The sequence below is a fragment of the Diadema antillarum genome, unplaced genomic scaffold (assembly GCF_040938485.1).
Source record: "Diadema antillarum isolate AM-2024a unplaced genomic scaffold, OU_Dant_1.0 seq00000329_RagTag, whole genome shotgun sequence".
In the NCBI taxonomy this organism is placed as follows: Eukaryota; Metazoa; Echinodermata; class Echinoidea; order Diadematoida; family Diadematidae; genus Diadema; species Diadema antillarum.
This window is the reverse complement of record NW_027271346.1, coordinates 1,154,811-1,178,976: the sequence shown is the minus strand read 5'-3', so window position 1 is coordinate 1,178,976 and position 24,166 is coordinate 1,154,811. Positions and strand designations below refer to the sequence as shown.

At 38.0% G+C, this 24,166-nt stretch overlaps 1 protein-coding gene across 1 annotated transcript in view; it reads right to left on the bottom strand.

Annotated features, from left to right (window-relative positions):
- The window catches only part of LOC139730717 (uncharacterized), a 127,786-nt gene that overhangs the window by 68,086 nt on the left and 35,534 nt on the right, over positions 1 to 24,166 (bottom strand). Inside the window, exons 2-3 of the mRNA XM_071641583.1 lie at positions 15,144 to 15,279; positions 12,586 to 12,703 (exon numbers count right to left, since the gene is read on the bottom strand). Coding sequence (XP_071497684.1) covers positions 12,586 to 12,703; positions 15,144 to 15,279 — 254 coding nt within the window. The remainder of the gene's footprint in view (positions 1 to 12,585; positions 12,704 to 15,143; positions 15,280 to 24,166) is intronic.

Below are 24,166 nucleotides of genomic sequence, written 5' to 3'. Positions count from 1 at the left end.
GGGCAGCAACCCTCTACATCACTGTAACACAATGGGAGTGTGCCTACATTCCAACTGAATGAGTAAATACCACATGTATACCGTGTGACAGTAGATTGAGAAGTAGAAAGATGCTAGCTCTTTACATCTTGCAGTCCTTATCAATATCACATTTCTTACCATCATTGGTTGAACAAGGGAAGGAGACTACTTGGGAGAGTTTGCCACAGGCTACAACATTGAAGTTACTTCAAAAGTTTTCTTGTTCATGTCTCTTTGTGTTGTTATCATTCCAATATCAGTCATCAGCCATTCAAACATGTATACTGTAAAAGTGAAAATTTTCAAGGCATTGAAATTTTCGCGCATTTCGCGCATTCAGAAATTAGCGCGAAAATAAAAGCACGCGAATATTTCTGCTTGCCATACGTTCCTGTAGTTGATGTCTTGATACTGCGGAATTTAAAACACATGAAACTCTTCTTATCCGGCTGAGCGTGAAAAATTAGTCGCGCGAAAATATCCACTTCTACAATTTCTATATGAAGACCTACAGGTTCTACTGTATGAAGGGAATGTGCTAATGCTAGCAGGGGGTGACCTCCCTGGTGCTAGGAAAGGGATGATTCTTTTACCCTAAACATTTCAAGACATGAGGTAAAATGGATACAGGTCTGGCAGGAATCATCAAAGCGCAATTGTACTCCAAGCGCCCTACTAAATGCATTCAAGCCAGAATGACAATGCCCCTGCTCTGTCTCACAGAACACAAATGTGACATGTATGAATCATATGATGGATGTCTTGGCATGGGTGAGATTCCCTTGAGATACACCTGTCTCTTGCCTGCAGCAGGATAAACACAGCCATACATCCTGTCATGAATCACACATAGGTTACATAAACTCTGCACAATACTAACTGACGCTAAAAATCAATTCTCTGTTTTAAAGTGAATGCCAAGTCAGCACAGCTGCTAACCTTTGGAAGCACAAATAAGTTTTCAACCAGCCCTCTTTTCAAACATTTTAAAACCTATGTGTAATAATATCTCATAGGATCTCCTCTAACAATCAGATTCATGTTCATTTCTGCGCAAGTGGAAGCAGCACAGAGAGGAGCTACCTCCAACGATTTCTCAATGAACACATCGAAGACCCATATCACGATATTCCCAGAACTTCCATTGTGCATCAACACATTGCAGCAGCTCAGAAAATCATCAGTGAATAAACATATACAAAGTGTCAAAAGACAAGAAGCTCAAAAATTGTGATATGTCAAGATAAAAAATCAGAAAGTGGATGAAATATCCACTAAAATAAAATCATGTCTACTATCAAATGATAAATGAAATAAATCCAAACTCCAACATTTGGACTTGTGTTAACTTTTGCTCAAGAAGAAGCAATGCAGAGGATTTAGCTTCAATGGTTTTCCCATATACCTGCTGCCAACAAAATGGGGTGATATTAGTAAAGTTCTGCTTGGAGTTACTCACTGCATGTGATGGCTCATGTGTACGCACACTCTTTAATTCCGTGCTATAGTTTACCTCTGTGTCGCAGAGGTATAGGTGTGGATCCATAGTTTCACTTATATAACTCTTAGTGTGGATCCAATGATTGTGCGCCCTGTGTGTGTGGACTGCAAATGACGATTAAACTTTTAATTTCAGGTACATTGCATACTGTGAAGAGGCCTCATGATCATCATTCAAATTTATAGGGACCAATGGCTCTTCTCAACTCATAAATTTGATAATTACATCCTTTATGATTCTTTCAATTTGATGATCATCTACTTCACTGAAAATAAACCATGAGTACAGTTTAGAACCAAGGCTATCAATTCTTGAGCACCCCTCCCCATATTCCTCATCCTAGCATGACATGACTCACACAGCAGTCTTAAACCACCTGGGGCTCCTTGATCAATACACAAAAGTGAAAGTAAAAACTCCAAACAATTCCACTTCCATGCTGTGCACAATCATTTCACACTACTTTTTAGTCTATGTGACATGACAGCTGTTGAAATCATTCAAATTCATTGAAAGATTATGTGCATATCACTACGCAATTCATCAATAAAAACTGCATGGGCTAGATATGTAAGATCACCAATCAATATTGTAAAATGTATGTCAATTCAGTCAAAATACACACCTAGTATTTAAAAGATTATTCAATCAACCTTATGTAGGTATGGACACTTTAGCAAGTAAAAGGCCCCACATTGCTCAATCATTTGTGCTAAAATTGCTGCCAGAGTGTATACATGCAATACAGTACTATACAAGCTAAGACAAGTTACTAAGTTTTAAAATATACGATTGGTTGGACAAGAGGGACCTGAATAACATTTTAAATCTGAATAACAGAGCTCACTCATATGAATGATGTTCTTTGATTGGCACAGTAAACAAACATGCTATTTACAAGGATTTAATGAGCTAGTGATGACCTTATAAATCAATAATAATAATAATAGCAGAGACAAAAACTACATTTCAATGGGGAGTTCCTTGCATGGATTAACATTTCGAGATGTTAGAGTTTATGGTTACATCATATTTTGAATGCTTCCAACTCAAAGAATTGATATCTATGTGAGTTCACTTAATGCTTTCTGAAGTCTTAGAATTTTGACAACTTGTTGAAACATTAACCCGTTTAGGATGAGCTGATTTTGCTATAACACATATTTCCCATAGACACCTTCCGGAGTACACTCGGGACTAGTCTTCACAGGGTTAAACTTGGCACATTTACTTCTTGACCACTTTAGCAACTATTCTGAATAATAGAAAGATTATTACAATATATCTGGGAGTGGCACTAGGTTCTTCTTTACCAGCTAACAGATGGGAAATAGAGTCATATTTCTGGGCACGGAAATAGCAACAAGTTAAAATACAGTACTATTTGCTGACGTAGGAAAAGTCAGTGTCTAATGGAGGAAATATATCAAGAAATTTCCTGAGTGCCCCTATAGCATAGATTGCAAATTTGTGTGCTATTTTCAGACACAGCATGCAGGCAAAATATCTTATTATAGATAACGAAGCTCCCAAATATTTCTTGGTGGTATCACAAAATAACTTGAAATGGAAAGGATGAGTTACACAGGTCACCAAGCATTCAGGACACTTGCCAACATAGGAATATCAAATTTAATCTACAGCCGACTTCATGCAAGCTTGCAGGATTTTATGTAGACTTCCTGAAAACTTTAACATGTTGATACAAAGAAAAGCCTAGTCTAAAAAGAGCAATCTAGGTTGGTAGATTAGAACCAGTCAGATTGCTTCTTCATCTTTTTCTTTTTCTTTTTTTGCAGAGTTTACACAAAAATCTCAAGGGTCTGCAATGTCACACCATTTGTGCACATTCCAATTAAAGGGATCGTATAGTTCTGGTCGAGACGTAACATCAGGTTTATGACATTTTTTGGTTAGATTATGAGAAACCTCTTATGACATATGAAAGAGCATGTAATTTCAAGAAGGATTCAACATTTATTTGATGAAAATTGGTCTTGAAATGGCTGAGATATCCAAAAAAGCAATCCTAATAAAATTGACAGGCCACAACTTTTATTAGGATCCCTTTGTTTTACCTTCTTTTTTATATCTCAGTCATTTCAAAACCAATTTTCTTCAAATAAACTTTTGATTCCCCTTAGAATTGTATGCTCTTTAACATTTCATAGAGTAGTTTCTGAATATCTCACAAAATGTTACAAGCTGAATCCTCACCTCAACCAGTACTGTACGGTCCCTTTCAGCTGATTTCAAGAATAGATCATTTTCAGGCTAGTGCTTGTGAACAAATGAATGAGGAAGTTTAATTCCTCAACAAGTGCTCAATAGTAGAATTAACTCCAGTTTCCAGCTGATGAAAAATAGCCACTAATCATTACAGAGTTAGGGAAATCTACCTGATAGCTTTCTTTTTGTTATAAAAATTTTAGTCACAAATGCTCTAATATTTTGCTGTTACAAAGATGAATAAGATGAATGATTATGATGGGAGTTTTTAATGGGAGTTCTATGATATTCACTGAATAGACAATATACACAGCCATGTATTAAACATAACTATTACATGCTGCACATAATTTTTATGGTCCGTCATTGGATCTAAGTTTTTACCCTCCATATGCCAGTTTTGTCTTTACTTCAATCAAGCCCCCACGGCAAACCAACAAGACTAACCATAGGCCTATGTGTTAAGACAATACTATGCACTTTAAATGCTTCTAAATTCTTCTATTTCCTTGGTTCACAGTCCTTTTCAGGACTACACTCATTCCAGAAAGAATACTCTTACTCAATTTCTTACCTCTTATCTGACCTTTCTTTCTATCGTTCTGTCTTTCCAACAGTCCTTCTAAGGACTATACATGGTGAACCGCAAACCTAGTGTATCTTATGGACTGTACTGTAAAACATGATATATTCGCAGCATGAATTTTTCGCGAATTGGAGCCGACGGCCTTTTTTGCGGCATGAAATTTTCGCAAACTGCCACTGGCATTCAATGCATATAGTGTAGACAAGAACTTGCGCATGCATTTTAATTTTGTGAATCTTGGCGCTCGTGAAATTCGCGAAATTAAAATGCACGCGAACATTCCTCGTTTACAGCAGTGCGTGGAGACTATGTATTGCGAAGGATGGCTTGACCAGGAATGTATTGAGGAATCCCTGCAACATTTCGGAAAACGCTCACACAACTGGCTCTAGTATGAGGCCCAATTCCGAGAAGATTATAGGAGCAGTTAATATGTACTTCTTTCAGCCTATCTCCTCGCCTATACATAGGATTCCTACCATAATATACTAGTACTTCATTGCACGTATTTGCTGATGGGCAATTCTATTCTAGTAGACCTGCCTTCATAGTGGATACCCAATGTATCGCAGTGGGCAGCGAATGAAGATTGATTCTATCAAAGAACCATAATATCTGCTGATTAATCCCTTTAAAAATGTATGCAGGTCCTTGCCAGGTGTTGACACCACTAGCTCAGGCAAGTCTCTTCCCTCTGAACCTCACTGAGGTCCTTCATCACAAGTCACTGACCTGGATATCATGCAAACAGGCCTATTAGGGATGGTGGGGCCAATGGCAGGTTTCTACTGCCTCACATGTAAACTTTAAATTGGCTGAAGTCTCAAAGGACTGTTCAGGCACCCTTTCCTGAATAAATCACACACACAAGCATCATCACTTTTTTTTTTCAATGCAATGTATACCTTCTGCATCATACAAAATCTTCTCTTTTTTTTTCTCTCTCTCTTTTACTCTGGTCGGTATTCCATCTCTTTTCAGCATGCCTATAGTTTAAAGTAACTTTACACCAGTCCACGATATCTTCGACTGCTCTCATGTGATTCATTTCAACACCACTGTATCATCAATTCATTCCTTTCAACAGTTAAAGTGCAGTTTGCCACTATGAGATATTCACGAGATGAAAATAAGAGAATATTAGGTCATCACGAAAGAAACAAAGACAGAACTAAGCTTTGGAAGCGCTCTCAAGTTAGCATAATTTGCTTGTTTTTGCTTTGACTTGAATACAATGCATGTATTGCTATGAGGGTTTCTCCAACTGAAACTGAAACTACTGTGGGGTGTGGGAGAGAAGAGAGGTCCCGGAAAGGTGCTCTTAGCATTACAAAAGGAAAAGCTTCCCTAAAATTTACACACAAACAGTCACCATAGTCCACGTAGGCAGTGTTAATCAACTTTCCCATGTTTGAAATGTGTTTCAATACTCACTATTAACACACAATAAACGCCTTTGTGATCGCATTTCCTGAGTTGTTGTGTTATCAACTATGTCGGGAGTTGATTGGGAGGTCTTGCCATTGCGCAGCTCCAATGTGGCGTTGACCCAAGGTGTGGAGATGTGTAGATGGCAGTGGTTGGTGTAGGCAGGTCTGAGCTATAAATGCATTTCAAAACGACTTTGCATTTATCAACTCAACAGAAATGCATTTCTGGCTCAAACATGTTTGCAATCACACTTTTTTCGGTGTTTCAGAAACACTTTCTGACCCCATAATCAGAACAGCTTTGTGTTTATCAACTGCCCACAACTCCCTGAAACCTCAACCCGTTGAGGACGAGTCCCGAGTATACTCGGGCAGGCGTCTACGGGAAATGCGTGTTGTAGCAAAATCAAACCGTCCTCAATGGGTTAATGCTGTGCCAGAAATGAGTTGATAAATGCAGCCATAGAAAGATTATGTATTTCCTTTATCTTACAGGATACATAACATAGCCTAGACATAGAAGTCCAAGTAATGTATGAGGTTTGCTTTTTGTTTTTTAAAGAAGTGACTTTTCTATTACGCTGATGACAGCATTTTTAAAGAAGTCCAAGTAATGTATGAGGTTTGCTTTTTGTTTTTTAAAGAAGTGACTTTTCTATTAGGCTGATGACAGCATTTCTGTCTACTTGGGCTCATGGAGAACCTGTACTCTCACACGATTCAAAAGAGAATTACAGACCAGTTTAAAGAATGTCTTAAATCTTTTTTAAGCACTACAAGTATCATATGACTTAAAATGACTTTATGAAGAGCTACATGGAATGGGTTGCAGGTAGGCCCTATATTGTACAGATAGATACTAAAAAAAAAAAAAAAAGACATTCATTAAAACATAGCTCCTACATTTTGTGGGTATTTTTTTTTTAATTCTATGGCCCAATTGGCCCATCACAGCATAATCTCCAAGATTCAGGCAGATCTAGTCTGATCTAGTCCACCCGAATTGTATTATGACGTACAAGAAATGCGTAGGGAAAGTTTCACATGATCTACTTGCTATCCTGTCTATAATTCTTCAGAGGAATCTAGCCCCTGCCTAGTCTACAGCTCCAGCATAAAATCTGAGCTGTTTCACAATATTATGGAAATAAAACAGATAAGAGTTTATCATATTCTGAATTCATAACACTCTGTAACCCTTTTACAGTTTTCTTCCCCCTTCTCCCCCCCCCCCCTCCCCCTACAGACATTTAGAACACAATATGGGATACAACAAGGCTGAATTTAAATTACTTTGACAAACCTGCCTTGATTTCATAAACATTTTCAGACATACACTGCACCAAAGTATTATTCTTCAATCATACTTCAAAATGTCCATAATATCAAACAATATTGGAAAATATTGAAATCTTTAGAAGCAAAATCAACAGTATATAAGGGATTGCCTGAAGAGTTTTGTACTCATACTGTGTCCAGAATCATATAAAGGTACTGATATTCACACCGCAGCAAACAGAAGCTTACAGTTTGCATGCAAACTTTGTGATTCAGTTACATGTGAACATGCTCCACATGACCGATGTGAAAGCGAACAGATGATATGGATTATCCTTTTATATCTATGTTACTAGAGCAAGCAAACAACACTCAATCCTTGTTGATTCAGAGCCATAAACATACAGTTTCACTTCCATTTGGAAGAACAAACAGACAGGGAGAAAAGAAGATGAAGAAGAAGAAGAAAAAAAAAGATCGAGGGCAGTGAAAATGATACCAGTTGTGAACTAAATTCATCAACAGACAGAATATTCATTTATTATATGATCAGGAGCAGCATCTGCTCAAGATTTTGATCAACAGCTTTGTTTATATAAACTAAAATAAAAGAATTACTGACCATAACATCATATTCATCCTTAATCATCTAACAGAAAATTGACAACTCAGTTAATTCCAGCAATCACTTCCTTGTGAATCCTCCTGTAAATCTACATGGCTTTGCAGTCAGTATATCAAACAAACATTTCCCAATGCATCACGGATGTGCTTCCTCACCTCAGCAAGATGAAGTGTGTTGATGAGAATTAAAAATGTTGGTCCCCTCCCTTGTTAAAAAAAAAAAGAACAAAATGAGAAGAAGCCAAACTATCTACTGACCACATCTAAACACCTATGGCTGCTGAAAATGAAGCCAGCACTGGACTAGTCTTAGTTCTCTGTTGGGTCTGTATCCTGAAAAAGCAGCTACATTTCCTGAATCTGGGGAAGCAAAACAACTGGCAAGAACTCTTGAACATAGTCAGAGGTTTGCCAAAAGATTTCCCTAGTTGCTGATAGCTTGTGACTATCGAAAGTCAGGAAGATAAAGTGAGGGTTGGTCAGGTTACAGTGTTCAAAGCATGGAGGGCTTTCACACTTACCAAGAACTCACAAAATACACACTTCTATAGGCCTACATGTTTAACACTATGGAGTTTTTCTATCTAAATGCAAACTTGAATAAAGTTTCCCAAAAAATTCCTCAAATATCAATTGGCCAACTATGGCCTGGAGGTTTATTCCAGCTGAGTTCTACTTCAGTCTGGAAGTACATCAGTACTTTAAATGGTTACACATACAATCCTAACTGCTTATGATGAGCCTAGCATGACATTGTATTCACTTTCACAAAGGCACATGTACATCATGTATATTCTGTAATGTAAGCATATTGAGAGTTGGGTGTTTAATTGACAGACCATGAGTTTGTGAGACAGTAGCAGTGCCCAACAAGGCTCATATTTGTTTGTGAACATCCGTGGTGTCAACCTCTAAGCATGTTGAAAGACCCAGCAGTATGGGGAGGCCATGCTATATAGGAAGCTGGCCTGACTTCAATATAATATTCAGAAATCCCTGAAACAAATTGTGTGCAGTCTTAAACACAGCACACATACAGCCAAATAATCTGGACTTCAGTTGAACATTACCAATTAGAGTGAACTTCTGTGCACTTATTTGCTGACAGGCAATATTTTATTTTAGCATGCCTGCACTAGTTGTGTTTTTCAGATGTACCACGGTGGGCAGCAAATGAAAATTGATGTTGTTTGAGCCAACCTTGTCTACCAATGCTGCCAGGTCTTTGAAATGTGTCAGAAGTATGATTATAAACAAGTTCTTCTACAAGTATGAAAGCCCTTTATAGCAGAAGGAAAAGAGTCAGCATTCTATGTATGTTTCATACATCATTCATGCCTCTTAACTTACATTTTTATCTGCGCAGCACAAGGCACTTGTTATTTTACCCAGGAAGAACTTTGCAACGGTTCTGTGTGTTCCGCCATATCCTTTCCTTGTAGCTATTCACAGTGGCAAGCACAAATTAAATACTGCAATCTGGCATAAAATGGTGAAAGAATGATGCACAGGAAAGTACTGCAATCATTTGCAGAGACATCATATTCTCATGAGAGCTTGTTTTAAACATCAAACAGAGTAGAATAATAAATTATATACTTGAGCCACTCGAGTCACAATTTCTCTCTTAGTCTTGCATTTTGATCACTTCCATTTTTCAAAAATAAATTGTATGACATAGTATTTTCTATTTTAACCATACGATACTACAGATACCAAATAATGAGATCCAGGCATAATGCATTCATCAAGATATTTGTTTTAATTTGATAGGCAACATGTATATCCTTTATTACACATTGACGTCTGCAGAAATTGCATTATGCCATATTCATGAATTGTTTTAATCATGACTACAAACTAAAGAACATATGTGATTGTGGATATTGAGTATGTGAAGATACAATAAAAGAAGATAATCCATAATCTCGGAAATAGCTGTTGAAAATAAAGCACTGTCCACCACATTGTGCAAGTGAAAGTGCTCAACAAAATAATTCTGTAATGAGGCAGAGTTAACTCCACACAGGAAATGAAGACAAGTTACAGCACAACTAATGACAGTCCATTCTCTAGGATAGCCTGACTATGGTTCTGGAAAAACATCACAAAAATGCTGCTGAAGGCATCACACAAGACTCACACTAGACTCTGATATCTAAACTAATGTTATCTCATCTTCCTATATAATCAATCCTATACCAAGTATACATACAGTAAATGAGACAATGAGCGTGTTTCTACTAAGAGCACCTCACATCCCTGGCATCGCCACAAATTTTGTCCAACGCAGCACCTCGTATTTTATGACCACTCGAGCTGTTTCTACTGAGCGATAAAATGCGAGGTGATGCAAAGGTGACGTGCAAATGCGGCGATTCCGGAAGTCAGGTATTTTTAAGTCACAGATTTGGGTCATGCGCGCACTGCCTGTTAATACGATCCGAACCCTGCCTGCTTTGCTACAACTGCGTCGGCTATTTTTTGATTAGCCATTTCTCTTCGTCTTCCCATCCAATATACCCCGAATTAACATACTGGTATCCTGCCACTGACTGATGAGAAATCTTTGGAGATCGAGGGTCCATTTGAGATTTTCTCAAGGCTGCGACATACTAATGTGGTACTCTCGCGATTCGAGACAATATAAAATGAAATAACGCCGTGTAAAATCAAGTAAGTGATGAGGGCTTAGTAATGCAATAAGTTAGGCTGTTAATCATGCGAACAATAGACGATGAATGCCACAATTCACATGTAACGTAACGTATAGGGCCTATAACACATACACAAGCGAGTTGGTACAAACAAAGCATGATGCGAACACGGTCGCTGTGTGTACACATGTGTCGAAGGAGTGTGTACGATGAACCGATTGAAAAAGCGCGGGGAGAAATTCTAGACGTCCGACACACCACGAATTTCGCTACCCGGCGTGTTTCTACTGAGAATCGTCCTTCGCGTCACCACGCATCGACCACCTCAATAGATGGACGACGGAGCACCTCGCATCAGCCGGCATCGGCCACTACCCGATCTGTTTCTACTGAGGAAAAATTCGAGGTGTCACCACGCATTGGCCGGTATCGGCCGGCATCGGCCGGTATCACCACACATTGGCTGGCATCACCTCGAATTTTCGTCGCTCAGTAGAAACACACTCAAAGTATCACTGCAAAAGGACCCATGCGCCTTGAGCATTTAATCAGAGTCGAGAATGACGCTATAGAAATTGTATGTATGTATGTATTATTATTATAACTAGAAATGTCGCTACAGCGACTGGTTATACCCCCACCAAACAACATTTCATAAGCTTTGGTCAAAACAACATTTGATAAGCTTTGGTCAAAAAACTGAGGAAGTAGTTCAATCCGCAAGATCTTTCCTTGATCTTCTGCCATTAATATGCCGTTACCATGGCAACGTACTTTCGGGTACTGTCGAAAAATGCGTCTTGCACATCTACAACCAAAGGCACACATCTGTACCAAGTTTCATGGAAATTGGGCAAAAACTGAGGAAGTAGTTTGCAACACAAAATTTTCCATCATTTTGGCTCATAATATGTGAGCTGTTACCATGGCAACATACTTTTTGTCACTGTCAAGAAATGTGTCATGCTGACCTATATCCTAAGACAAACATTCAATATGAATTCCATGAGAATTGGAAGAACACTGATGAAGCAGTTTTGCCATGAAGCATTTTGCCCTATATTTTACCAATAACATGCCGTTACCATGGCAACGCACTTTTTGCCACTGCAGAAATATGTGTCTTGCACATTAACATATTCAGATGAACATCTGTACCTAATTTCATAAAAATTGATCAAAAACTGTGGGAGGAGTTCGCGACGCAAGATTTGTACCCATTTTTGCCCATAATATGCCGTTACCATGGCAACGCACTTCTGGGTACTGTCAAAAAATACGTCTTGCACATCTACAACCCAAGGCACACATCTGTGCCAAGTTTTATGGGAATCGGTTGAAAACTGAGGAAGTAGTTCGCGACGCAAGATTTGTACCCATTTTTGCCCATAATATGCCGTTACCATGGCAACGTACTTTTGGGTACTGTCAAAAAATACGTCTTGCACATCTACAACCCAAGGCACACATCTGTGCCAAGTTTTATGGGAATCGGCTGAAAACTGAGGAAGTAGTTCGCGACGCAAGATTTGCAACGGACCGACCGCCCGACCGACCGCCCGACCGACCGCCCGACCGCCCGACCGACCGTCCGCTGATTCCTATATACCCCCTTCAAACTTCGTTTGGCGGGGGTATAATTATATACACTCAACATTTTGTAGCAGTCATTGTTGTGAAGATCTACTTATGATGTGTATGCTATTTTGCTTTTTACACAATGAAGAATATATGGGACTTTGCATTATCACTAATTAAAATCAAGTCACATCAGTTTTTTTAAGGACACTTACAGTAGTGAGAACAATCTGGCAGTTTCTATAGAACTCAGAGTAGATCAGCCTCATTACAGGAGGAGAAAAGTCTCAGATTAGAATAAGATAAGAGAAGAGAAAAAGGAAATAAGAGAAAAGAATGTAAAACATGAGATTACACAAATTGATAATATTAAGTAGAAAAATTCATGAAAATATTATTGTTCTATTGCATTGTGCATGAAATATTTAGTGTGGAAGTAGAATATTCTTGAGAAATAATAAATTGCGTTGACATGGTACACTGATTTGGAAATGCAGCTGTAATAGGAAATGAGGCTGGTGTGAAGATGATTCATGCAAAATGAATATGCATGCAAGAAAATGAAATATTTCTAAATAATCTGAAGGGACCTCCGATATCCTTGTGTGTGTCTATGGATTTTCCTGAGACACAGAATATGTGAGCCTAGTTCTCCTTCATTCGACACGGAAGAAAACTTACGAGCTAACTGGAAAGCCGAGAAGCTGAAGTTATCCAGTGAATTCATGGAGGGCATGGGAGGAGGGTTGTATGTTGAGGGCGCTGCACTGGCCTCTCCAAATGAACTTCCATCAATGGACTGTGAGTGGACAGATGGAGAGAGAATGCATTATCAGAAACTCATTTCGGCAGAACAATTTCTACAAATGGCTCATGTCAATCACAACATTTCTTAATGATAGTACCTTGCACTGGCATTAGGGAATGAATCAGTGTCTGATCAAAATGTTACATTAATCTTGACAGTGACATGAATTGTCACTTTGACTTTTTCATGAGTGGAAAGATGACTGATGTGGAAGGATGAACACACTGAAAGCTCTCAGGCAATGATATCATCTTGTCCTTTATTTTGCATATGAAGCGGATGTTACTTCTTCCATATCATATCTTAAACAAGAAAATGAGCTGCAATTTTTATCTAAATGACTGTGGTATTCTTGTTCTAGTGAGAACGTAAGTTTGAATTAATATTCATTATCTTTTTTTGAAATTTTCTTCCACTTAACATATCTATATGGATAGTACAGAACAGCTGACCGGCATTGCCTTCTCTAAACAAGTTGTAGGATGATGCAAAACACCATCAATAGTTACGTTCAGACGGGAGCCCTTAACCTCGAAGTTAGGAAACTTCGAGGTTAGAGCTTGTAGTTAGGGACCGTGAAGACGCACTCGTAGTTAGCAAACCTCGAGGTTTGCTCGATGTTTCGAGCCACGAGAAATCTTATGGTTAGCGCTCTAACCACGAGCCGCGGGGGGTCCCCATTCGTAGCTAAGCACCGTGTGGACACAAAAAACAACGAACTCGAAGTTAAGAGTGACCTCGCCGTAAACTCCAGCCCCCACAATTTCCATCTGCTTCCGGGTCAACCTCCCAAACGTACACCACAAATACACTATATATACACGTGAAAAACCTATGACGCACGACACAACAACATCATCTTTTCTTCCCATGCGCTTGATCTCTGAAACTGAACACGTCGAACTCGCTACTGTATTCTATATTCTTCTCCGACGCAAAAAAAAAAAAAAAAAATGTTTTCGACGAATTATCTTCATAAAGGCATAAAGTCATCAGTGCAGTGCTATCCCTGCGTACCATGACAGAGATAAAGAGTACCTGTAAGCGAGTCCGACAGGGTTGGACTAAAGAATAAATAGACGCCTTGTTAGCAGTGTGGACTGAAACTTCCGGTTTTGTGGTTTTAACATCGAGTGGGACCCACTCGTAGTTACGGGGGGGGGGGGGGGGGCAGAAGCTTAACCTCGAGGTTTCGTAACCTCGAGGTTAAGATTCGTCGTGTGGACACGCGTCGTAGTTAGGGGGCAAGAGCTAAACCTCGAGGTTTCCTAACTTCGAGGTTAGGGCCTGCCGTCTGAACGTAACTAATGGGATAAGCTGAGTGATACTAGCCTGCCTTCCACATGATTGTGTTTGTGGGGATTTGTATGTATGTGTGCGTGTCTGTGTTTTAATTTTGTTCAGTTAAATAATACATTCTTTTGTGAAAGTCAAATTGTGAATCAAAGGGACAAGCCACCTGAATTCGATTATGACATAGGATGTGATACCACAGGAAAGGGAGTGCTTTAAAGGGATGGTACAGTTTTGATTGGGATGGGGCTTCAGGTTTCCAACATTTTTGATGATTTTTTTTTCTTAAATAATGAGAAACCTGTTATGATATATGAAAGATCATATAATTTTTAAAGGTTTTTAAAGTATATTAAATTTGATGAAAAATTGGTTTTGAAATGGCTGAGATATCTCAAACAAAGTGATCCTAATAAAAGGTGGGACCCACCTTTTATTAGGATCGCTCTATTTTATTTTGTTTTTGGATATCTCGACCATTTTAAAACCGATTTTCATTAAAAAAAAACAGGCTTGAATTCTTCTTTCAATTGTATGCTTTTAAACATTTCATACAGTGGTTTCTAAGTATCTTGCAAAAAGTTAAAAGCTGAATCCTAACCTCAACCAATACTATACCATACCTTTAAAGTTGACCCAGAGTTAGGTCCCCCCCCCCCCCTCCTACCACAGACCACAACCATTCATCATTTCCCTGTATTTCCTCCAATTCAATCTATAAGGTGAACTAAAACAAAGTTATTCACAAGCCTTGGTACAGGGCTGTTCAAATTTATCTGGAAACAGTTCACATCATGGTAATGTAATCTGTGTTAAGTATTGATTTGCCACACAATAATGGAAATCTGAAGCCAAGACTAGGCTTCATACTGTATACGCTGTTATTTTCGCGTACAGATTTTTCGCGAATGAGGAGGTCATAGACAATTTCGCGAGATGTTGTTTTCGCGAACTGACGCCAACGCTAACGTAAATGCGCTATTACCCTAGCGCATGGAGACATTTCGCGTGTGGTCAAATTCGCGAAATTCGCGAAAATTAAATCCTCGCAAAAATAACAGCTTATACAGTGTTAACGCAAAAGTGAAGAGATGAACCAAAATACATGCTTATTTCTCCTTCAACAGACAGTAAGTACCTTGGTCATGGTCTCCAGTTCGCCGAGCCATGTTCCAAGCATTTGGTCCAAGTCCTGCTCAACATCGCTGTCTGGTTCGGCATCCATGTCGGTGATATCACCTGAAGTGTCACTCAAGTTATCAGGTGTGTCAGTCCTGCAGAGACAGGTACGTATGGGATGGGAGACAAGAGCTCAAGAATCACTCAACTATATTGAAGGTTTACTTGGGGATTAATGTGATCTCATCTATGCCACAGTTTTAGGAAGAGTAAACTAGTAAAATCATTGTTCCTCTCACATTCGAGCCCAGAGATGACATTAATATTTCAATAGAGGTACTGACATGATAATTTCTTATAAGAGATCTTGGAAAAAGGACTTCATGTTTTCCTTTCATCTTCATTGCTCTTACCTACTCCACAAGTGAACTGCAAATTTCTAGTGATATGGATAGAAACTCGAGCATTAATTCATTTTCAACAATCACACATTTCTGTGTTTTGCACATTCTGTTTTGAAATTTCATCCCCGAAACAATTGTTACATAACAAACTGTCCTTCCCAAGATCAACCTAGAGTATACTGCAAAGCATTTCCAATCAAAAATACATTTTGGACATGCAAATGTTCAGATAATGAGTGATTTGGTGGCACTTGGGACATGTAACAACATATATGCTCATAGTTGTTGGACACTTTTATAGTACAGACATTCCATCTTCTGGCTGCATAGAGGAATGTTATGAAAGACTGCATACTGATACATTGTACCATCAATTTTTATGCAGGTAGCCCCAAATAGTTTATAGTCCATTGCACAATACTTTCACGATGTAATCATTGCAAGAGAATTCCGTTCCACACTTCCTATGCTATCCCAGTCTGCTACTCTCTCTTCCTGTCTCTGCTTTGATAAAGATTTGCACACACAGTGTTTTATTGCACATTCCTTCCTACTGCCAACTCTTCAGTTCATTTCAACTTTGTATACACTTCATCACCATTTTATAATTGAACGTCAACATGATAATTTAATCCAGCTTTAGACTGTACATGCACATTTGAAACAAATGCTCTCAGACCATGCCACTAATGGCTCAGGAAATCTGACACAAGAGGAACCTCTTCCTCATTGTAGTGATCCACAAGTTTTCCTTTCGCTACATACAGACATACAGTACACTACTTGAAGTGCATGATTATGGTGTGAAAGCGCATTGAAAACAATTACTTTACACTTAGCTCTCATTTCGCACAACATGAAACCAGTGCAAATATATAAGCACACAATCATTTTCGTTTGTAGGTACTGGTAATACTATCAGTAGTATTATGCATCTTTATGCTTTGATTGTGCAGAACAACAACAACAACAAATGTGAAATTCAGCTTACCCGACTGAATGCACATACGTGTATTTACTCTAGTAAAAATTTCCACTTGTACAGTAGCTTTCAGCATTGTGTTCCTTAAAAATGTACAACGTGTATACATGTCAATTTATGCATGGCATTTTTGCTTCCAGACATGGATCACACACTACTAGTACTATGCAAATGGAGATAATTACTTTCTACACACACTGCTATGCAAAGGGAGATAATTACTTTCTAGAGTTGCCCAAGATATCTGCAGACAACTCTCTGAATTTTCTTTACATCATCTGTAAAAAGATGGGGCTATGCAGACTACAACCGGTGTACAGTGGGACATTCAAATTTACAGTCAACACTGCTACCAACTTTGGCAATGAGCACGGATGACAACACAAATTTTCAACAGAAATGAGATGCAAAAATAGCTGTTGAATTACAATCGCCTAAATTCTGTGATTCTTCTACTATGAAGAGGAATGAATACAGCTATGCAGCAGTTTACTGTGTAGGCCACAATAATTATATTTCCAGCAGGAATGCCTGTCATAATTCTTTCTTTGCTGCCTCTGAACAAACTGTTTGTTCTTCCAGTTAAAATATGACTAATCACAAACCCTGTGCAGTGGTCTCTGTGGCTGACCCAAGGATATTTACAATTCTAAGAGGATACATAACTAACTGGTATCTAGATATCCCCTGTCCTCTTCCTGTTGCAACTTGGTCCCCATAAACTGTGGTTTGTCAATCTAAATACAAATATATGGCTGACAAATTGGAGATACCACATGTACGATTTGTTTGGCATAACAGTTGGTACACTTTTACTGTGCGTTCTTCATCTGCCGATTGGCATGGACGTCTGTACTTGGTAATGAATAGAAATCACAACGCCCTTTTTAAAAATTCCTATTGTGTCATCACCATCGCCTTCCTCTTGGAATGAGGTACATTGCTACATCTGAGTGAGCTTGCTAACTTTACAAATAGTTAGTCTACTAGTAATTGGATGGACTACTGAATGCTGATAGAAAAGCTTGGCAAATTAAGCACAGTGCCTGGGGACATCCAGGGTTAACTACAATATGTAACAGCAACATGATCTGTAGATAAAATGGTCGTCATGTCTACTTTTGTTTTTTTATTACTAGTTCCCATGACACTGTTAACAGTGAAATTGAATATTGGTAACTTGTTTTATGACCACCCCCCCCCCCCCCCAAAAAAAAAAAAAAAAATTAAATAATGAATTAAATAAAAAAACCAGCAATTATCATATATAATCATATAATTGTGAATTAATATTGCAGTTTCTATAAAGTAAATACACTCAACTGCGCATAACAATAAGATATAATCAAAGAAAAAAAAATCAGATTCATAAGGAAGTCACACAATCTAATTCTTAACTGAAATTCAAACAATATAAAAAAAATACAATTATCACACATTTTTAGAGTTCTTAAAACTGGACTACAAGACTTGATATTTACATGTAGCATATCTATATTTTTTGCACATTATAGGTGGTTTATGCATCCTATACGCCGTTAATGCATGTCATTCAGAAAAGCAACCAGTAGATTCAACAGGGAATCAAATGGGGATCACGCCGACAAAAATGCCTTTCAAACTAGCAAATGAGCTCCCGCTTGAATCTTTCTCATCTCCTTTTCTGCAGTGCATTAAAGAACACACCTAGAATTCTAGTCTTCTTTGCCAGTGCCCTTATCATTTCAAATATTATTATTACACATGACAAGTGAGCTTTTGACATAATATTTCATCATTCTCAACATCAAACAAATGATGCCATGACAATATCTTTTCACTTGTGAATAATGCAAACAGACTGTGGGTGGCAGTGTTCGAAAACATGTTGGTTTTGCATGGATATCTGTTTATCTCTTCTTCTTTTCTCTGTTTTACCTCAAATCTACCTAATGCATTAAAGTTTAAAATAAATATTTGCGCTTCCGGGAGACACCTCCTGTCACTGTATAACCTTCAAAAAAATACTCACCTTGACCACAGATTATTTCAAAAACACATCTGATCATATTATGCATAAATAGACCTACATTGATGTTATGCACACGACATGCTTTCATATTTTATTTACTACAACAGGGGCATCTTTAAAAGGTTTACAATGGCAGTGACAAAAATCAAGGATTTGGGGCACACTTGCATCTTTCAAAGATCCCATTCCCCACTCTCTATTAAAGCAGATGTAGCTGGGGCATAATATGATATTTGCTGAAGACCAGTTCTTTGGTTCCAATGCCTGTTGCTATCTGAGCAGTACTAAAATGCAATTTATTTTTGCTTTGATCCTGCAATTGCCATTTTCCTTCTAAAGTACTGTAAAACGTGATATATTCGCAGTATGAATTTTCTTGCGAACTGCCACTGGCATTCAATGTAGATATAGTGTACACAAAAACTTTTGCATGCATTTTAATTTCACGAAACTCGGCGCTCGCGAAATTTGCAAAACTAAAATGCACGCGAACATTCCTCGTTTTACAATATATGCTCGACTGCCTACACACTACCTACCTTTTCCATAATAACCACTAAAGGTAAACTATGTAGACCCAAGCTGCTCGTATACCATATGCATGCATAGGAACCTCTCATGAACTGCCATCCCCATCCTTTAAAGGTACAATAGTTCGTGTGAACTACAGATTTCACTCATACCACTTATCGGAAAACCCTCATTCATTTCCCTTTCAGAGGAAGCTGTCCTACACTACAGGAGACAAACTAAGAGAAAGAGAAAGACCACTAAAAAACATAACTCTGCAGTGTAGCATCCGAGCATATAGTCAAACCAAGGAGGTACTAGGCGAGCTCGCCTAGTACCTCCTTGGTCAAACTAAGAGAGAGAAAAATCACACGCACACACACACACATACAAATTTATGACAACTCTGCAGTGAGACTTGAAACATCACAAAATACAGTAAATCAGACACCAGAGTTCAATTTCTATAACTCCCACACAAAGTTTGCTCCTTTGTTTTGCAGCAACAAACCTCACTACAGAAAACTTACAAACTGTGTACTTGATTTCTGTGGTATATCAAGATTATTACCCATCACCGCCTGCAAAATGTAAACTGTTTCTGGCAAGATGACGAGCATTACCACGTATTTGCACACTTGTTTTTTGTGGGGTAAAAATTTTTTTGTATACCACTACAGAGAGTAGTGTGCTATAGGCCTATATGCCAGTAAGAGCCAGTGGCATTATATACACCCGGTGAAAAAGATAACAATTTCTTCTCAAGCACAGTACCAAAAGACCACAAAGAAAAATATAACATACTGTGCCATTTAATATCATTTTTTTTACAGTGAGAAAAAAAAGATTACATATAGAGTTTAAAAAAAAAATCTAGATATGTCAGAATTTTGACAGAAATTGAGTTTGACACATGTCCAGATAATCTTGAACAGGAGATCGCATTCAGATAATATCTCTTCCATCACTTGGGGGGAGGGGAGGGATAAACACAAGCTCCTGCTGACCCTAAAAAGTCACTGAGGTCCTCTGTCAACAAACTACACTGAAGACAGATTTGACCAGTGGGCATTTCTGCATCTGTCACTTTCTGTCATGGTTCCAATGCCTCGTCCCTCAGGGAAACTTACCTTGCCTTACTTCCAGCCCCTTCAATAGTTGCACAGTGCCACAGAAACTATGAACCCATATAAGATGATACTATAGGCCAGCACAGTACATGTATGTTTTTTCCTTTTCTCAGAACTAAATCCTTGCAACATTACACAAGATCAAAAGGTAATAAGGTTAATTTTTTTCTCCCCCCCCCCAAAAAAAAAAAAAAAAAAAAAAGTTACTCACTGTACTGGGATGTGTGAAAGATTGCAACTGGAATGGTCTAAACTTTCTGGAGAATGCCTTTTTCACATCCTATTCCTTGACACTTTAGTGATTTTAAAATCTTTTTAATAGGTCAAGATATTTGACAATGTTAATATTAGCACAGAAAGAAACACTTTTCTGACAAATTGCTTCCAATAAATTCATTCTGGCAGATATCATACAAAAGAGACTTTGTAATTCTATAGTATGTTTCAAACTGTACATAAAAAGATCCTCCATCACCCTTGAATGGAGAACATGTGTATCCCACTTTGTTCACCATCTCCAACTGTTCTTTCTACAGCATTCTGTTTACAACTCTTTTCTCCGAATATACTTCACACTGTAATTGATTTCATGTCTTGAATCTACCTCCACCCCCCTTTCTGAAATAACTACATATATATAATGTCTCACAAACATGTCTCAGATGGTAATATTCCTTGTTATTTTACTGTCTGTCTTGGGGTTCGCTCTCAGCTGAGTTTTCAATTGAAAGAGACAGAAAAAGTCTTTGCTCCCATCCTGTGAAATACAAATACCAAGATTCTATTTCACATTTCTTTGGAAATGTCAATGGGCAGGCTCTAGAAAGATGTACATGTCAATGGGAATACCTAATTAAGATTTATTTGACGATGAAAAGCTTAGAATATGGGTCACTGCCACCCTCTACAAGCCATTCACACTAAGAAATGAATCATGATTCCAAGACACTCTGATCCGACACTTCTGATCTGGCTTTGGCCAAGGCACTGCCAGGAAGTGACCCACCAAATCAATGTCATACTAATGGGACAAGTAGACAGTGTTAATTAGCTTGTAGGCTCTAGATACCTGATTGCATTATCACATGGTTGTCACTGTGTTTCCTTCTGCAATCAGTGATCTAATCAGATTAAATGTAAACAGAAGAGTTGGACACCAATGTGATAAAAGAGTTTTACATCACATTGCACTCATGACTTAATACAGCTGTTGTGAATGCCAACAAACATTTCACATGAAATTGGCTTGTGAAGGCATAGAAAGAAGTTGCAATCTTGAGCAAGCCACTTTCCCTTATTAATAAAGTTTTAATTTAAAACAGCATGTAGTATATTCAGAAAATAAATTAAATTTTTATTCTGCTTCTATTTCACAACATTTATTGAAAATTGAATTCTATATACTGGAGGTTTAAATAGTCTCTATATTTCTTTATTATTTTGTAACTATCATTATTCTCAAGTTCACAATACTAGGACTCTACTACTCAGATATGCTTTGTACAGTTTCTGATGTTTTTTCTCCAATGTAAGCTATACTGAGGTATGAACAATCTCAAGCCCAGAGAAATTTGTACATAACCATTTTCAGTAAATTTTAATATGGAGAGGGTAATACAGAGGTAAACAAAGCATAAATTGTAGTCCTTCTTTTGTCTAACCTATTTTTAGATCACCTCCAGTCACATGTATAATAAATATAAAAAATCAACCACAAGTATAAGGCAAGCTTCTGAACTTTCTTTGAGATTACATTGGAAAACACTGTTTTGTATGCTTTGTTGATATGGCCACAGGTTTGTACTGGTTTTCAACCTGATGTAAAGCGTCCTAAAGCTATAAATGGTCATTCCATTTCTTCTGTAACCATATACACCACAACTCTCAACACTTGAACAAAGAAACTGGGAGTTCTTGAATATCAATACAGTATGAAAACATATAGTGCCAAGTTGTACTTAACCAATGACCAGTATAGATTTCACTCCTACGTATACTGTGAACTTTATGCACACCAGCATTTTTAAGGACTCATCACACAAATGAACACAACATCAATCAAAGACAATCCTAACTCACATGTGACAAGTACATTTTGAAGTTGAGCACCAAAATTAAACTCCAGCGGTGAAACTTCAGTCCTCGATAGTTGAATAAACGGCACTAATACATTCATTTTTGTATCATGCTCAGAATAACCAATACAAAATTACAAAACTGGTGGAAGATTACATACACTGTTAAACTATAGAGTGAAAACAAATATTCTCTCTACAGTTACACATCTACAATTCCATATAAGGATATGTGAGACAAACATTGTTTTAATACTGCTCATCATCTACAAAAATATTGCTGAAAATGAATATGTAACTTAAATTAGGCAAACTTTATATTCATTCCCTATTTGCCTGCACATGTTCAATATTATTTCTTCTTTCAAAGTCCCCAGCTTTTGTGCATTTTCAACACTATACACTCACATATAAAGGTGCCAGCAATTACTAGGTAAACTTTACTGTACTTTACAAATGGAAATCATGAACAAATCCTGCAGGGTGCCAGTACTAACCTACTTGGCTGCTTTATGAAGGCAGGTGAGATTCACTGTCTGGCTATATAGTGAAATACACCTTGTACATGGAAGATTGCCTGATTTAAGTACAGTATTGGGTCCATGCCCAAGGGTCCATGCCCAAGCACCCATGCCAGCAAGTAAGAGATTATTGTAAAATACATGTATACTGTCTTGACTTACCATGACAGTATATTTTGCAATCTACAAATGTAGGTAATCCCAGGAAAACAGAACATATTACACAGGAAATACACATTGCTATATGATTTATATCACAATAAATCAAATATTATTACCAGAATTTATCCTTATATATTTACAAATGAAGAAGCACAATGTCTCTCTTTCTGTCAATAAAAGCAAATAAATTCATCTTACTATTCTTAGCGGGCATTTAATACTAAACATTGGTTTTGGTCAGAGCAAATAACTTGTGCCAGGCCAAAATTTACTCACCTTATAATTTGTAGTTGTAGTTTTTTTTTTTCTTTAAAGGTAGCTTCCAGTTGCAATTTGCTAGTAATCCATAGTTCACAAATAAGCTCAGGTTCACAACAGTCTTGCAGGTGCAGAAATCATGTTTGTCCTCGCAAACATTACTACAACTACAAGTTGAGATGTGACAGAATTAAGTTTGCTAGAGTACCTGCTCAAGAATTAGACAAATCTTACAAGCACAGCAGCAGTCAATGAGGCATATCCATCAAGGCTTGACCAGGGGCAGAACTGATTTGAATGGATGGAGGGAGAGAGAGGGAGATGGAGCTGAGGAACCAGTGGCCGGCTATAGTAGGTACAGTAGTACATACATATACTGAAGGAATGGTTCCATACACTACATCCTTTCACAGCAATGACAGGCAGCTGTATTTATGTCAGAGAACAGTTGAGATGCAAGTGATGCAATCTGAAGATCAAATCCTCCTCCTGTCTTCACTAAGATGCACCATGTAAATGGTAAAAATCGGTCAACACAAGGAGACAAATTTCCATTGATTTACGTAGCATCTGCTTCTTGGTTCAGCTCCAGTAATCACATTATGAATTGGGTCAGGTACTAGTGGTGTAGAAGAGCAGTGATGCGATCCCGATCCACTGAATAAACTGCTGGCTTCCAATGCAATGGAGACGGAGGCTCAGGGCTCATCACAAACAGAAGTGCTAGGAGATGGAGTAGATAGACCTGCATTCATTTGCAACTAATCTCTACCAATGATAGACAAACTCTCCTTTTTCAATGTTCAAACCCCTCACCTGATATCAGAAATTCTGCAACATTTCTTTCACAGCATCAAGGTCCTCCTTGCTTGAGGTATCCAGTAAGACAATGATGCAGTTATTGTCTATTCCACAATGGAATACAAACTGAGATGTAATACCTGCTTATGATTGGGAATCCTGATGTGTCAACCTGGTGCTAGCACAGA